Genomic DNA, 17,779 nt, shown 5'->3' with positions numbered 1-17,779 from the left:
AGGTTCTGCAGTCGGCACTTCATGAAATCAAATGCAAATATGTTACGTGTTTCGAAAATTATAATTGTCTAACGGACATGTGTTGACTAAATTTAAAAGTTAGAACTATTTATAATCATATTATAACGCATTTGCCTTTTGGTTGTTTATTTCTAACTTCCTGAAGTCCTTTCTTGAACGACACTTGCAAAAGTTAATAATAAAATACAATAACTGTGCATTTCAGTATAGTAACTATGAAATGTAAAAGTATTAATGTAAAATAGTTGTGCTGGATATTCACTCGGCTTGTGGATCGAATAGCATGATAATAATAAACAACAATAATAATTAAATTCTAATAAAATATATTTAATTAGGTAGTAATTATTATTATTTCTATTACTGTTGTTGTCGAAGTATTTCAATGTTTATAATTAATGTAAGCTTCATTTCAACCTGGAGAAGCCAAGCAGTTTGATGGTCTTAGCGTGATGGACATGGTAAAAACAGGCCTTGGATAACCCACCTTGCAGCCAGTGCTTCTAGGATTGTCACGTGACAAAATAACAACTACGTAACGACGTCACGGTCGTCACTCACTCGCTTCCAACTCCCGTGGCGCCTGGCTTGACAGATCGAATCTGCCCCGCGCGGGAGTGTGTGAAAATCACTTTCACTAACCTAGTCCCGCTTTCCATCAATCGGGGCAGCGAAAAGACGAGAACCGTATTCTTCGGGAGGGCCAAGATGTGCTGCAGAGGCGAGCAAGACGAACCCACCAGCCGTCTCCTGGGGCCATCCTGTCAGTTTCGAACCCGGCAAGCGACCGGCATCACCCACAAAATTCGGCAACGCCACCAGGATGCATCCGGACCGGTTATGTTCGCAGCTGCTGTTAAGAAGGAGGAGGAGGGGGGGGGGGGGTATGGGCGGAGAAGCATCCAGGTAGCATATATCAAGTACGTGCTGGGGCGATGTGGCAGTGTTGCCATACAGTGTCGCGAAAAGGGGAAACTTTTGTAGAACTATACAGTCGAGTCCCGATAATGAGGCTGTTCATTGCTAAACTTTTCCGCTAGAGGCCCCTGTTGTGTCCCTAAAGAATTTCGATCGTCATCTGGTTGTCCTAAGCTTTACATTGAAGCGCGATTGAATGGCTATTCAAACGTTATTTTCAACGAAGGTAAGAATTTCTCGTATAAATCGATAACAAAAATGTGTTCAGCAAACCTTTACGATTATGTAGCAATTCATAAGTTACCAAAAATTGCATTCTCCTGAATCTAAGAATTAATATATTAAAGCGTAACGGCAGGATAGCTCAGACGGGCTAAATATAGTATGTTTATGAACAAACACTAAACTTGACGTAATTTTGGTCGTCCCTGCTGCCGTGGGTAGATAATACAAAAATTTTCATTTTTACACTACGCTTTATGTTTTTTCTTTGTTGCGAGTATGTGTAATTCAACGGGGGAAGCACGGTTCGGAAAAAACTCTCCAAACTATAAAGAAAAATGTATTAAGTGCGTAAGCGCATTATATATTTATTATAATACACTATGACATTATGCCCTATCCGTTAATTTAATATTAAGATATGTTTTATTTGTATTAAGCAGACTATTTCCCCTAGTATTTTCGTCCTTTTTTCTTTGGTTACAACAATTTTAAAATTATAATTCCTGTAAATAAGAAAGCGGTAGACTTGCAAGATATGAAACAGAATATTTCTTCTTTGTAATAACTATTCTTCTTGATAAATGTGTATGTATACAACAGAGAACCGGATTTACTAGCCATGAGGAAAAGTATGATATCACGTAAACAAATGAGTCAGTTATTAATAACAACTACGAAAAATAAAAGCACAGTCGCGTGGAATTATTATGGATTATTCTTTTACCAGATTCACAAGGAAAAAGCACTTACATTGTGAAAATTGCAAGTGAGGTAAACAGGTGCTGTGGAAATTTTAAGTTTCCATAGTTTGACAGCACTGATTATTCATCTATCATGTTCCGACATAATTTCTGAGGTTAAGATGAAATTGAACTTGCAATTTAATGTAATAGCAGCACGTTCAGCATCAAATTCCCCATGTATTTAAAACGGGAGAACAATTGCCCATCAAAAGCGTGGGGACACAACAGGGGTGCTGCCACCTACAATAGTTTGCTTTGACCTCGACCATTCGAGATGAGCGATACCAGGTCAGGTGCGGGGCACATCTAGCTGCTGTCACTAAAACTAAATCACTAAGAGCTCTAAACCTGGCCCACCTAACCTATAGATCTACCAACTTATTTGAAACCCTGGCCAGAAACAAGTGGCGCTAGTGTCGAATGTTTAGGAGGGGAGCTCGGAAACTCTGGGGCAAGGGAAGGGATGGCAGAAACACGTGTTTTCCCCCTGTGTTGCCAAATCTAGAAGTGGGCGTGTGCCGTGAAAGGTTTGCAAGTAAACAAACATGCAGGCCGAATATTAAGTTTCGTTTCTAGATGTGGTAATTCAAATAACATAGCATAAGAGAGAGGAGGGAGGGGGACACTAAAGTTAAAAACGCCAGCTGTCACGCAGAAGTATATAAACAATTTAAACACATACCATTAATATTCTAAATTATGTAAACTATAAAAAAAATTATGTAAAAAAAGCAACTTACTTTTGGGTTCTTGCCTCCGGTTGGCCTGGAGGCAGATTATAAGGTGTCTATGCCGGAGAGGTCCGAATTCGAACTTTCGCTGTCACTGTCGCTATTTACATCGCTACTTTCGGAACCCGATTCCAGGTTTATAATCAAAGTTTGAACTTCATCTTCGAGAATTCCATCATTCTTCTGGTATTCTTTTTCCAAACGGATGGCATGTTGGCACATACATTCCCATTCCTGCACTGTGACACTGTCAATTGCACTTTCGGTAAGAGCCCTTATTTCTCTCAAATTTGAAGTTACGTTTCGTGAGGCAACTCTTCGCTTTATGGTGCTCCATATGTACTCGATCGGGTTCAAGTCGCAGTGATATGGTGGAAGTCGAAGGACGTGGTGGCCGTGGGTTTTCAAAATTGTGTCAGCTCGATATACCGGATCGGGAAGATTATTTTTTACTTTCAGCAACAATTCTGGCTTTGTTTGGTCGCTATCGAAAGTGATGTTATTTTTTAATAGCCATTCTTGAATCTCTAGTTTCTTACTTTTTGTGTTCGGGGCTTTATTGGTTTGAATTGAGTGGTAGGAGGCATTATCCATAACAATGACAGATCTAGGTGGAAGATTCGGAATAAGTTTCTGTTCCAACCACTTCTCGAAGTTCTCGGAATTCATTTCGTTATGGTAATCGCCAGAAGTTGTTTTGGCCTGAAATATATTAAGTGCGTTTGGAACAAACCCCATGGAACCCCCGGCGTGACTTATGATAAGTCTCTGCCCCGGACTGTCGTTTGTGAAGACACCCGACACATCTTCACTCTGCCAACATTTTTTTACTTTGTAATTAGGATGAATCCAAGTTTCATCAATGTAAACAACAGGCCTCCCTTCGTTGCGGAATCTGTTGATCGCACGAAGATATCTTGCTCTCCAAACCACAATGTTGCTTCTTTCAACCAGAGCTAAGCGAGAGTTTCTACATTTTTTAAATTTAAAGCCTATCTGTTTCATAATTTTCCTTAATGTTTCTCGCCCCCCCCCTGATAATTAATTTCTTCCTTAGCAATAGCTAAAAGTTTCAATATTGTAGGAACTTCTCTTTTCACTACGTACATTTCATGGATTTTCCTTCGCAGTATACACTTATCCATGTCGTCAATGACAATCTTATTCTGTCGAGCACGTCTCCGTTTACCAGGAGTTGACAATTTCTGGTCAGGGGTTTGTAAATCTTTTTTCTCTCTTTTCAGTTTTTTAAGCAATGACTCCGACCGTCCCGTTAGATACACTGCTCTCTTTAGGGGTTGATCGCGAGGATAATTCCACCCGTCTCTTTTCTCTTCTTCACACTTCTCGATGATTCGTAGTAGCAAATTTCGCTCACTGCTGTGCACAACTTTAGACATTTTACACTTACTCAAAAACACGTCTACGCACATCAACAACACTCCTCGAATTCTTGAAGAGAGTAAAATTAGCAACACTGTGTCGGCGGAAGTGGGAAGGTCCTTGCCCGACCAGCGCCAGAGCAAACACCGGGGGTGAGAGAAGGGGGTGGGGGAGGCCGGTTAGTTCGCATATTTTCCGAGGTTTCAGAAAGCTTGGTGGATCTATAGTAATCACATGTGCATTGTTGGAACTAGGCCGAATTAAAGGTTAGGAAGTGTTAGTTTAAGAGTGCCAGGTTTAGAGTTGTTGTTGTTTTAAGTCCACTTTTTGCACAGTAAGGCTAATCGGGACTGGACCTACAGTTTAAAGTGGGATCCGAACCACTTGTGCCTCTACCGGGTGCCAGGTGTAGAGCTCCACAGATGATTGTACTGGCTGTGAGTCAAGACGCCACAACCTCGCTAGTCTGCAAAGTACAGTCCAGGGTGTAGTACATGGAAGAGAGGTGTGGCACTTGGGTGTCTGCAGAAAGGGACGTTCCTTTATTGTGCGCCACATTTCTGCCACTTTTGGGTAACGGCGACAATGAATGAGATTAGATGAAACTATAAAAGAGACACTTGCAAAAGAACACCCAGGCCAGGGCTCGAACCCGTAACCAGAAGCGTATATTCTAGGCTAGCTAGCCTATCTGCGAAGCCTGAAGTCTAGAGAATAAAATACAGGAGAAAAATCGATCAGAACTTGAAAATAATTATATTCATATCAGTGAGATGATGATGCTGATTCTGGAGTTGGCAACCTGATTTCCTATGAGTTGGCAACCTGATTTCCTATGAGTTGGCAACCTGATTTCCTATGAGTTGGCAACCTGATTTCCTATGAGTTGGCAACCTGATTTCCTATGAGTTGGCAAACTGATTTCCTATGAGTTGGCAAACTGATTTCCTATGAGTTGGTAAATGTATTTCTATTCATAGACTAGAACCACGTGACATAGTGAGATAGCCCAGATCTTGGACTCAGTATACGCCACCGTAACCTTCGGCTTGACCATTGAGGAGGCTACGATGAAGGGTGGAAAATAATGCTCACCTGCAGATGGGATTTTTTTGCCACCGCAATATGGCAACACTGCGACTGTGGAGCAGGTTTGGTTTACCAGGCAAAAGATGACACGAGCTCAGATGATGGCGAACAACGATAGGAGGAGCGACGAGAGATTAATGCAGCGAAAAACGGACTTGTTACCGAGGAATTTCGCAATGCAAACAATGTAAAAATCTTAGCAGGAAAAGTCCCCCCCCCCCTTTCACACACAAGTCCTCCGTCAACACACCAAGACCCGGTGGCCTTACACAACCTGGCCATGTGGGCGTCATGACGACACTGTTAACCATATGGTACATGCACGACAGAAACAATTGAACACGCTATGAAGTTTCAATCCGACCGGTAAACAACGCTTAAGTAGGGCCTTTCAACCAAATATGGTAGCTTGACAGTGACGGCAATTGCCTAGAATTGGGGGTGATTTTCAAACGCGATCGCTGCTTTGGGAACGAAGCACCTTTCGGGTAAGGTGATACGTTCTTCTGATCTACAATTCAACATGTGACACACCAAGCTATTAACAGAGTTTCCACTTATTTTGGGAGACAAATTTCCAGACTTATGCTGGCAATTTAATATACAGGGTGATCCGTTTGAGATGTCAGAAAAGTAAACCGTTGTGTACAATAGGTTAACGTACGTATCTCTGAGCAGTTTGTTGTAATATATGCAGAAAGGATGTAAGTTTTGAGTGAGTGCAGGTTTATAGACTTCAGCTATGTGGCTGTACTAGTGTGCATGTAACACTCGAAAATTTCACATCCCATACGATACATTGTGCGCTGTTGTGGCGTGACCACTATCTTTATCTACCATGAACGCTAGCGCCACGCGGCTGAAGTCTGTAAACCTGTATCCACTCAAAACTTACATCCTTTCTGCATATATTACAACAAACTGCTCAGAGATACGTACATTAGCCTATTGTACACAGCGGTTTACTTTTCTGACATCTCAAACGGATCAGCTGATATATATGTCCAAATATTCTGAGGTGCTCAAACATGCTTTGAAAAATTACATATCCTAAAAATTCCTTCTAGAGCATTCAAGTGAATCTTTGTGTGGTTTGTTTTAACTGTTGTCTAGATATTATCAATAGTTTATTAGAATATCTAGACAACAGGCAAGGCAAACACGAAGATTCACGTAAAAGCTCTAGAAGAAATTCTAAACATATGTAAGTTTTCAGATTTTTTTAATATCGTAGTGTTTTTTTTGAAAGGACAGGAACATTCGAAAACAGCTGCTCTGACGTTAGCCCAAGGTCCAGGGGCTAACGCAATTGCAATTGCGCATGCGCTGTCTGGACGAGTCCAGTGGCAGAATAGGGGTGGAACGGATAAGAGAAACAGGTTGTAACGTCACCGTCAAAATACGTTAATAGCGGAGTTACGAGCTGCACAAACACAAGAAAGCAAGGGATGAGAAACAAAACAACCGAACGTATACAAACGGAATACTCAATCTGAAACCTGCCTACCTCCCCTATCTCGAGTAGACTCATCCTCTCGAGCGAGTCTCAACTTCCGCAGTCGGACGGTATACCAATATTTTACGAAAGTTTTTAATTGCTGCATTCCTCTTCATATCTTTATTGAATTTTTCACATGGATCTGTTAAGCAAACACAACCCTTGATGCCTTGCCCAGAATTTTGAACGAGGACTCAGGAATTCCATTTCATATCACCAATGATGTATTCCAGAAAGAAACAGAAGAGAAAAGATACTGCACTTAAAACAAATATACCTTTCGGGCACATACACACATATAAATATGCACGTGCCATCTCGTACACGTTTCCCCCTCGCTCAAAAAACTACATGAGGTCAGCAGCCGGGAGGGTGTTTTTCAAAATGGGTCTCATCGGAGCAAAGTAAAATAAACAGGAGCCAAATGGCCCGCCAGGAGCAGGAACGGTTATGCTAACAAGAGGAATTACCATACGATGCTCACCTGTTTTTCGAAACCCTCCCCCCCCCTCCCACGCCCCTCTCCACGAGCAAACGAGCACGGGTAAATAAATAGTTTCTGGAAGATATTTTTTTTCCCTGTTGTTGACATTTCCGGATTGTGAGCCTGCAGTTATTATATATTGTGTTCATTAATGCTGAACACCATCCTTTTTCCTTGTGGTTTATGGTTATTCGTTACCCGCGTGTGTGTGTTTCTGCCCTCTTCGTTCTATCTTGTTTTTGCATATACGTGCGGTTGCTGTGTAACCATGCCAGCAGCCCTTGCTAATTGGTAAAAAAAAACAAAAAAAAAACGAATTTGTTGCTCTGCGAGTTCATCTTCATTTTTTAAAGCGTAGTGGCAGGGTTCGACTCCTCTTACGGTGAAGCTTTTAAAAAAATGTTGGTCCAACACTGTGAGAACAATTGGGAGCCATTTGAAAGAAATGGCGGCCTCCTCTAGTCCAGAAAGTCAGAAAACTGTAATGGTAAGACTCGATGCGAGGATCCCACGAAATACATTTGGCAATCCGGAGCTTCATAGGGTTTTTAGTAATATCGGTACAACAAATTCCCTCACTTCTCCAGGTTATTATGAAACAAATTCACAGAGCACACATTTAATCTGTGGCACTAAAGCCAAGTTTCTATTTAAGAGAACTCAACATGCATTTATTTTCACCCAAACTGTAAGATACATACACACATGTATACGAAATATCTCCCGTCAAAAATCTGGTTTAAGAGAACAGTAGAATTCATTTTTATTTCCAAATCCTGGCAAGTAAAGAAAGTCCACGAACTGGGCTATCTCACTATACTATAGCACAACAGTATGGTCACAGCCCACGTCTTGAACTCAAGAGTACGCCACTGTTGTATGTATAGTATACTAATTTTTATAATTTAGTTTGTTTTTTAAACTCATCAGCACTAACTGTAACAGTGAGGATGAATGATAAATCAAAGAGTACAAAACAAAGTGCGGTACCTATTCTATTGGCAATAAAACTATGTTCGTTGTAAGGATACAGAAGTCCATTGTTTTTCCTTGAGAGTACCAATAGTATGGAGAAAATAATAATAAAAATAATACATTTAAAAAGGTGAAAAAATTGTACTTCCCGTGCACATTGCACCATGCCATGGAGGCACATGGAGATAGGGACCTACGCATTCTCGATCTAGGCCAGTTTTGGAGGTTCTGTGAGCCACACTACGCTCCGGCCCTCTCTACTCCCCCAAAAACCTTTTTTTTAAAAAAACTGGGTGGGCCCCAGAACCGTTTCAAGTGAGGAAAAATCCGGCCTTAGGTCACCCACGCCGGAAATCTAACTCGGGAACTCCCCCGTGGCAGTCAGTCGCCTTACCGATTGAACCACCTCGTTTCCTGCATCAGTATGATTAGAATTCACAAATTTCGTTTTTCGGACGCTAAACAACTGTCACCATCTCCACATCTGATGCTGATATTCTTTGCTAATAACGAAACGTGTAATAAATGATATTGCAACACTCCGACACTATCTCCATGAATGGTAATCTTATCTGATTCAAAGGATGTGCACTGATCCACTTCATTGTCTCTACTAATGCAGTCTGAAAATCCAAATGCTGGAGTGATACAGCGTGATCGGGGCAAACTCCAGCTCCTCGATTTGACCCGGGGAGCGGGCATGAGCACTCACGAAAAACACGCTAATGGCAGGTGTGTGAGTAATTTATAGCCGGGCCACCCAAATGCGAGACCAACAGCTTAATTGGCTCGGAACTCACCTGTGAAATGAAGCCGCATCTGCCCGATTCTTCTGTCATGAAAGACATTTGCTTTGCTACTCTTTAAAACCTTTAGACTCCCGGAATTTTAAATTCGAACACTCTTTGGAGGAAAACTGTTATAACTCGGGCACTATAGGAGCAATCTACTTCGGATAACTTTTGTTTTGCAGCTAAAACATCAGCGCATGCAACCGTGTACAATTCAGAACGCCGGACCGAGGAAGGGGGTTTGGGAGGCGCGACCCCCGAATTTCAATGGGAAAAAAAACAACAAAAATCTGGCGTTTGCACCTCTTCTCCTGCTAGTTTGGGGAGAATGCGCAAACTTTAGTATTCTTTTCAAAGAATGGACATTTCTCAAGAGAATGAAACATGTTTCATGTTCTTGGGTGCCATACAAGTTGAATAATAAGCCAAAATGTGAATATTTTTTTTACGAAAAATAATAGGCAATTTGTATTTTTGGAGGAAAATTGTTATAACTCGGGCACTATAGGAGCAATCTACTTCGGATAAGTTTTGTTTTGCAGCTAAAACATCAGAGCATGCAAGCGTGTACAATTCAGAACAGCGAACCGAGGAAGGGGGTTTGGGAGACGCGACCCCCGAATTTCAATGGGAAACAAAACAAAAATCTGGAGTTTGTCCCATTTTCTCCCGCTATTTTGGTGAGAAGGCGCAAACCCTACTATTATTTTCAAAGAATGGACGTTTCCAAAGAGAATGAAACATGTTTAATGTTCCTGGATGCCATACAAGTTGAATAATGAGCCAAAACGTGAAACTCTGTTCGGAAATGTGGCATGGATATGTTGTGAAGGGTGGGGGGACGTTGGTCATCAATGTGAATTTCCCAGGTTTGCTCCAGAGTTTCCACCCAAACATAAGAGTATGAACGTCCAAAAAGCACATTCATTTCGTAATCAGCACCATGATACCATATGGTATCATCGGGGGAGTAAAGGTTAAACCAAAAAGCTAGCTACGTATATACTCAATTTTCCGCCAGCATTCGATCATGCTGTTGCCAACTTCAAGACATTCATTCCAGTGTCTGTCACATATGTCAGGAATGTATCTGGATGGCATTTTAAGTTGACATAATTGTGGAAACAGCAAAAAGAACATAACTCGGAAATAAGTAATGCCGGCAGAATATACACTGTTCATCACATGCTTATTCTCTCTCTCACTCTCTCTGTGTGTGTGTGTGTGTGTGTGTGTGTGTGTGTGTGTGTGTGTGTGTGTGTGTGTGTCCGGCTTGTATTCAAGCATTGAAGAACCCATTATGTAAACTTGAACATACCATTTTACAAAACAATTTACAAAATTATATTTTTTTTAAAAAAAATTGCATCATACTCGGTGTTAGGTTGCAATTCATACACAGCGATTTGGCTGTCGTTGCTATCAGCATGTCAAAAGCTAAGTGGTTGCATGCATAGAACGTTGGGAATCAAATATATACACAACCGCTGCAATCCAGTTTTGCTTTGTTTCGTTTCCGGTATGTAGTACACTCAAGCAGATTCTTCTTTCCTTCTTTTTTTTTTTAGATGGAGAGAGAACGAAAAACTGGCATGATTAGCCACATCTGCGAGCATCTAAAGGGAGATACAGGATGTGAGTTGTTCAAGCCAATTGTATCTCGTCAACAAATGAATGCCACTTATTCACCATGATTTTACACTTTTATCCATTTCAATACCTTTTGCCCCCTTTCACATGGTGCCATCATATATTTCCGTTAGGAGGGGAAAAATTATGCTTTGATATAAACTAATGGACTTCTTTTTCATTTAGCGGCATTCGCAGTAATACGTTCCAATACTATTCTTTTGTATCACAGGTGCCAGGTTTCTTCCCACGGTTTCCTGTAAGGTGAAAGATATACAGGTAGGTCCCTGTTAACGGACACCATTGATGACGTCACGTAGAGATGCATGTTTCTAAAGTTACGTCAGTATCTTCATTGGGTGAGGGAGGCATCCCAGAACTATTGTTTCAGGGAAATAATCAAGTACCTCCAACTCACATAAAAGACTGTTCCGCAAATCCCGAAATACAAACAGTATCGATGTGTAATTGACATGTCCGATTGCTCAATCCACATTCGTCAGCAAAGGCAAGATGGTTTTACGTCTTTCAAGGTCACGCCGCTTCTTCCTCAAGTTATCAACGGTAGGCAAAGCTCTACGTCAAAGCTCTACGTCAAGAGAAGTTCCGTTATTGGTAGGCTGTATAATTAATATATATATATATAGTCAAGGGCGCCGACTTTCCAAAATTTCTGTGGGTGCATGCATATCAATGGCGGTTAGATCTGTAATTATTAAGTATTGTATTCTTTAAACAACTTACATGCACAATGATTGCAAGAGGCAATGATATTATCAACACGTTACTAAAATAAAATACCACATTCGTACAAATTAAAATGAAAAAATCTTCATAAATGCAAATAATTTTAATTATATTGCAGAAAGAACTATGCAAGGATTTTGTTGTGAACAGAAACTACAAAATGACTAACTTTATGTACCAAATAATAATAATAATAATAATCATGACATGTTAACTTTCAAAATAAAACACATTCCTTCTTACGTCATTTCCACTTATGAATTTGTTTGCAATTTTGGCAATGTCAATATGTTTAGTAATTTCTTTATGAACATGCAAAATTGCCAAATCATTCAATCTCTTTTGGGTCATTGTTGACCGCAAAAACGTTTTCAATCGTCTAAGTTCTTAAAATGACCGCTCAGAGGTACAAGAAGTAACAGGTATAGTTAAAATCACCCGTACAAACTTCACAAATTCTGTGAGCATTTCACGCATGGGACCACTGTTTTCTCTACTTAAAATATTTGTAATGTCTGACAAGTTGGCCACTTTTTCTTTGTTCGTTCTGCACACATCTAGAAACATGTCCCTGTGCAATGTTAGCTTGTCTTTATATCAAAGTCTGTTCCATAGAACTGCAGAATTCAATCAGCACCAATTTGACCGATAGCAAAAGCTTCAAATTGTGAAATAAGTTCCAAAACCTTTGTTTGAAATCTACGATTTAGCGAATCCACAGCACAGCCACATCAATTATTTTAAATAATATTTGTCTGTTGCCTTTGCACAAACACATTTGAAACAATTATGTTTTAGAGGTTAGAAATTTTAATCTCAATGTTTTAATTGTTTATTATTTTTTGATAATGGTAAGTGAGAAATATTTATTTTATTTTGTTTTTATCAAACTAAAAATCTTGTGGGTGCGGCGCACCCACAAGATTATTTATGTGGGTGCTCGAGCCCCGGAGCACCCACGTAGTCGGCGCGTATGTATATAGTGAAAGTAGTGACCGGCCAGACACCATCTACTCCTTTCTTCCAAAGCCATTTAAAGAATAGGAGCAAAATACCTCACATGGAAGCTATGATATCAGGGTGGAACTTATAGAGGTGAGTCCACCCACAAGATTCAAAAGAATACAAATTATGTCAAGCAGGGGTCCTAAACTTTCCGAATGCCAATATAATGCTTAAGAGTTTGATGCTATTAATATCCCAGATATGCTGAACTTTAACTGTCATTATGAGCGTGCACAACGAATTATGTGGACGCTTCCACAAACATTCCCGAAATCCAAAGTGTACACGATAGGTCCTGTTGTATAAATACCACCTCGGCTAGGACTGTTAAAGTTGGAGTTTTATGATACCTCACATACATAATGCTTATGACTAATAATAACACGTAATTATAAATCCTCGAAAACTTAAGATTTCGAAAATATCGAACAATTCTCAGCATATGAAATAATCTACACAAATCAGAACGGAGCTTAGGCTTCTATAAAAGGACAACACAACACGCCACGATAATTACATGGCAAACGCACAATAACAACGATTCAAACATCGCATAAAATAAATAATACGAACCTGATATGTGAGAGATGAAAAATCTATAGTTTAGAAAACACAAACTTCCTCAAACAAAAAAATGCAATTCCATACGCGACACTTATTTTCACAATGTCACAAGAACTCTTAACAAAGCACTGATAGACTTATCACAGATATGACGTTCTGATAAAAGTAATCTCCAACTTCAATGTTTACGTAACGTTCCGTAAACCCACTTCCGCTTTATGCTTATCAGAAAGATTCCACACAGATGACTTTGTGATCCCTAAGTGCATTTGAATGTCATCATTGTTGTGTAATATGCACGAAACTATTGCTCCTACGCATAGTTTCCAAGAACATTTGAACCATTAGTTTTATTTTTTCCCCTAAACTCAGTTTTTAATAAAATGTTCCTAAAGCGTAACCTACATTCTGAAAAATACACATTAAAAGTGTGTGATTATATAGAGTAGAGAAGGGTAAGACCGCGCGTCGGGTAAGACTGCGAACATTTCAGGTGAAAATCATAGACGGTTGGCACCACTGCTCCACCGTCACTTCGTCTAAGGTGGAAGCTAGCCGTGGATGTTAGTCAATACATGTTGGTAGTTCGTTGTGCTGAGAGAGGAAAACTAGAAGAATTTTAAGGTGTTCACTATTTATTTTGACACTAAGTTCTCTTAGAATTTTTTCACTGTAAATTTAGAGAATATCACGATGTTGATTCATAGAGGCAGCTGTTAATGCCGAGCCCGCCTGTGTATTCATTTTCATTGCATTATACAATGGTTCGACAGTATCACGTGCTTTGTCCCCTATTGCAGGGCGGGGCAAGACTGCGCAATAAATTCCAGGTGAACAGATATTTTACAAATCTGCAGTAATTATTGGATAGATATAAATTTATATCCATTCCATGTATTTAATATGGATGAATCTGGTATCAGCACAATTCCTCCGAAACCTCCAAAGGTGAAGGGGAAAGGATCGGTTAAGAAAGTTGTTAGTGGAGAACATGGACAAACCATCACTGCTGTATGCCGTATGAGCGCGTCAGGAAGTTTCATTCGTTCTGCATTCATCTTTCCACGGAAGAAAATGAAAGCAGAGCTCCTTTAAGGGGTACGTACCGCCATCTGCTATTGCTACGATGATGAAAACTAGCATCCTTGCTGAGGAAGACGTATCAAGCTGGCAACGTCAGAAGAAAGAGTACAGTTGCCCTGGTTGTGATGAGAAGTACAGCGAACTCCCAGTCGAGGATTGAATACAGTGTGCCACATGTGACGAATGGTGGCACGAAAACTGCACCTCGTATGCAACAGGAAACTTCATTTGTGTTAACGATCCCCAGTCGAGGACTCGCTTCACTGTGCCACATGTTTGGATGGCTCGACAAATGCTTCTCATATGAAAGAGGAACTTTCTTTAGTGATTTGTGTTCCTTTTTATAGAACCTTCATACGAAAGTGACTGTTTAGTACGATGCGCTTTCTTACCCGAACCGCTGCGGGTAAGACTGCGCGTTTGCACGGTCATGCTTTTCGTTTGTTTTCTGCTGAAACATTGTTTATTGAGCTTTCGGAAATTTACTGTATGTTGGCAAAGGATGGTGCATTCTGTGTTATTTTTTTCCGCATGTTACTATAGATTCATAACTTCAATAAAACATAACGAACAAAAACTGCGCAGACTTGCCCCATCTTACTCTATACACAAACGCGCGCACATACATACGAGATATTTAATAACATATCAACACTGAAGTTGGACGGTTACTTTGAAATATTTTGAAACCTACTATGCACCTTAATGTACATCACATTTTAGGTTGATAGTTGCGTGATCTGTATAACATTTCGTTCGAAGTAAATATGTAGCAAAGCTTTCTTCTGAGGAGTTTACGTAAAAAGTATTAATTGCGTTAACGTTATTTATTGATAAGTAAAAGTTGGGTAATAGATAATTGCTCTAACCCTCTTGCATTTAATATTACGATCATTAAGATGTTTACCTAATTCGTAACTAAAAATGTCAAATTCTGAGTTAACATTAAATTAAAACAATTCTTTATTATCATACAATGTGAAAGGTCACTTCATGGAAATTACAACGTTTGTTAGCCATGTAAGAGATTTTAAATTGCACAAACTAAAATACAGGGCACGGAAATACATGAAACGTAATGATACGATAAACGTATGTTTAATTTATGATCATTTTTTAAAATATGGTTATCTATTATAAAGGAATATTCTTTTGGTGTTCATTATTAAAAGTATATAGTTATTCTTAAAAGTATTTTATTGGCAATGTGAATAATCTAATCCGAGAAAAAAGTACAATATTGTCGAAACTCGAGGGGAAAAGTTGAGTTTTGATCTAATATTTAGTATTGAGGACTACACCCTTGATTTTCCAAATAAATCATTACAATCACAACCTTTCCATACCTTGCGAAAAGCCATTAAGATTCCGACCAATTCAATGCTACTTCTTATATTACGAATTTCCACACATTCATCACAGCTGGATGGTCAATGCACAGAAATACACAGAATTTACCATCAACAGAAGCAGCGGCCCAACACTGTCACAAATCACCCCTTGCACGTGAGCTGAATTCTAATATGACACTGGGGAATGGGTTATACGAGGGATGAAAAGTCAGAGGGGTGTGCTTAACAACAGAATAGAAGTGAATAGTAGGGCGGTCACGTAACAGTTTTGTTTATTGAGATAAATTCTCTATTTTGCAAATCTCTGGGCTATATATCATTTACTTCCTACTCGAGCAACAATACAATATCTGTGCAAGTATTTTCGACTCAAAATCAATTAGCATTGGGAGGAAATTGTCTCTCAGTGGATCTGAAATACAGAAAGTGGAGATTATGTACACATTCCACGAAAACAATAGACATCCTTGTTAAACAATAACAATACTCAATATACATAGGAAACTAAATTAGGAAGTTAACGTTAGCCCACTGTTTGAGCCATGTTCAATAAAATGTAGGATATATGTCCAGTTCTTACTCAAAACTTGTTATTTTTAACTTCTAAAAACACGTTTTTGCCATTCTTACTTGCTAGATTGGAAGTGAAGATTTACTATTGTACACAATATATGAATATACGGTATGTGATGGCAAATCCTTGATACCAAAGGAACGAAGATGTCCACACTTATCACAGAAGTCACTTTGATATGGAGCAATGAAATAGAACAGCGTAGTCAGAATTTCTAATGAGACATGAGCAATTTCACATACCACTAAACTCTGTGACAAAACAGCCCTTTGAGAATCTAGGTCTGCAAGTCGTTTTTCATTGGTCGACGTAATGATGATCTTTTGCATTCCACATATCGCAACTACTTTTATCTGAAACTATGGCGGTTGGGTGAATAGCAACCATCCTGAACAGGCCAATAATAAGAATACATTAACCACCAATCTGCACAGGTAGTCATTAATAATAATAAATAATAATAATTAGGGAAGTGCGGGATATCGAAAAGTCCGAATCGGAATCTGAAAAAAAAAATCCCCGTCCCGATCACGCTTTTGGAGAATGATTTCCCGACTTTTCGGGACACCGAACAGTCGGGAAATTTCAAATTGTCATTTTTAAAAGTGGTTAGTTTTCTGCTTAGTAAGTGTCTTAACTCTTCTCGAAAATTGATAGTTTTTAGTCCAGAAAAGCAAAAAATAACTTGTATAATTCGAGATTTGCACAGTGGCGGGAATTTTTGAACATTTCCCGACTTGGGAAGCATGTGATTGTGATAGCATGGTTTCAAGGTATCCAATACATTTAGAACATTATTATCTACAAAAGTACAAACACATAAATGCGATCAAGAATAGTAATTTCGTAAGACATGGAAAATTTAGAACTGGAAAGGATAAAGTGAAGCGCTGAAGAGCAGGGAGTAAGAAGGGAGGGGGGAGACAAGAGTACAACTTTTACTCGCCACCAATCTCAGCACAACAGGCCAAGGCCTAACTGGGCCAAGGTTAGCCAGTTATCATTCCACAAATGTCACACATGGATATTCCTCATCTGCAGGCATGCAGGAGAGTCAACAATAACAACAATTGAAGCAATGGCTGCGGATTAAAAACTGTACCGCTGCAATGAACGTGCGGGCAAGAAAATGATGGATTTACTGTGGTGCAGTAACTGCAATATATGTAGACTTTAAACTTTCAGGCTTATAATGGGTGACAAATGAGCTTTTGAAAGAAATTTGGGTCACGTTGTTAGTTTATCATAATCGCACCACAGGTAATTGGAAAGCTGTAGTACTGGTCACTCAATAATATGGAATGATTCACTCAACACGTTTTTTTTAAAGTTTGCTCTAAATATTTTTCCAACAGGAGGTTTGATTTATTTTACTTCGATTTTCTGTCACTTTTGGTTAACCGCGACTCGCAAATAACACTCAACCCCAGACCGGAATTCGAACCTGGAACCCTTCGCGTCTTAGCGCGCAGTGTTAACAATTCCGTCACGGAAGTGGGCTGCAAAGAAGTATAATCCGCAATGGGATTAAAGTTGAAGTACACCTCCCGGCCGAGAATTGAATCCGCAGCCGCTTTATTACAGCTGCCGCTGCTACAGTATCATCATCCAATGTAAAAGGTAAAGATATACTCTGTACAGTGCACCATGCCATAAAGGTATATTGAGGATGCTGAGGTAGAACCCCCCCCCCCCCATACTCTCTCCTGGCCACAATGGAGGTGACCAGCACCACGCTTCGCACGCCTTTACTTCACTAGTTTTGCCCAAGGTATCCATTAATCAGAGGCTGAGTTTCCCCAAAGATACTCTATGCAGGGATATTGTATAAATTCCCACCTGCGATAACTCACCCCGGGTATCGAACCCGGATTTCCCGTGTGCCAGCCAGACACTCTACCGACTGGACTCTCAGTAACACTGCACGATCCCAAAGAATCTATACGACCTACAGGGTGACATGGTCA

The 17,779-nt window shown here is 39.8% G+C and overlaps 2 protein-coding genes across 2 annotated transcripts in view; both read right to left on the bottom strand.

Moving 5' to 3' along the window:
* LOC145986659 (uncharacterized) overlaps positions 1-17,779 on the bottom strand; it is a 507,557-nt gene that overhangs the window by 485,225 nt on the left and 4,553 nt on the right. The window lies entirely within an intron of this gene.
* LOC145987029 (uncharacterized) lies at positions 2,684-3,307 on the bottom strand. The gene has a single exon (XM_083121490.1). The coding sequence runs from the start codon at positions 3,305-3,307 to the stop codon at positions 2,684-2,686; it is 624 nt and encodes a 207-aa protein (XP_082977616.1).

This window comes from Lepisma saccharinum, chromosome 4 (genome assembly GCF_977018435.1).
Source record: "Lepisma saccharinum chromosome 4, izLepSacc3.1, whole genome shotgun sequence".
NCBI classification, from domain to species: Eukaryota; Metazoa; Arthropoda; class Insecta; order Zygentoma; family Lepismatidae; genus Lepisma; species Lepisma saccharinum.
Note: the sequence above shows the minus strand (reverse complement) of the source record. Positions and strands in the feature narration are given on the sequence as shown.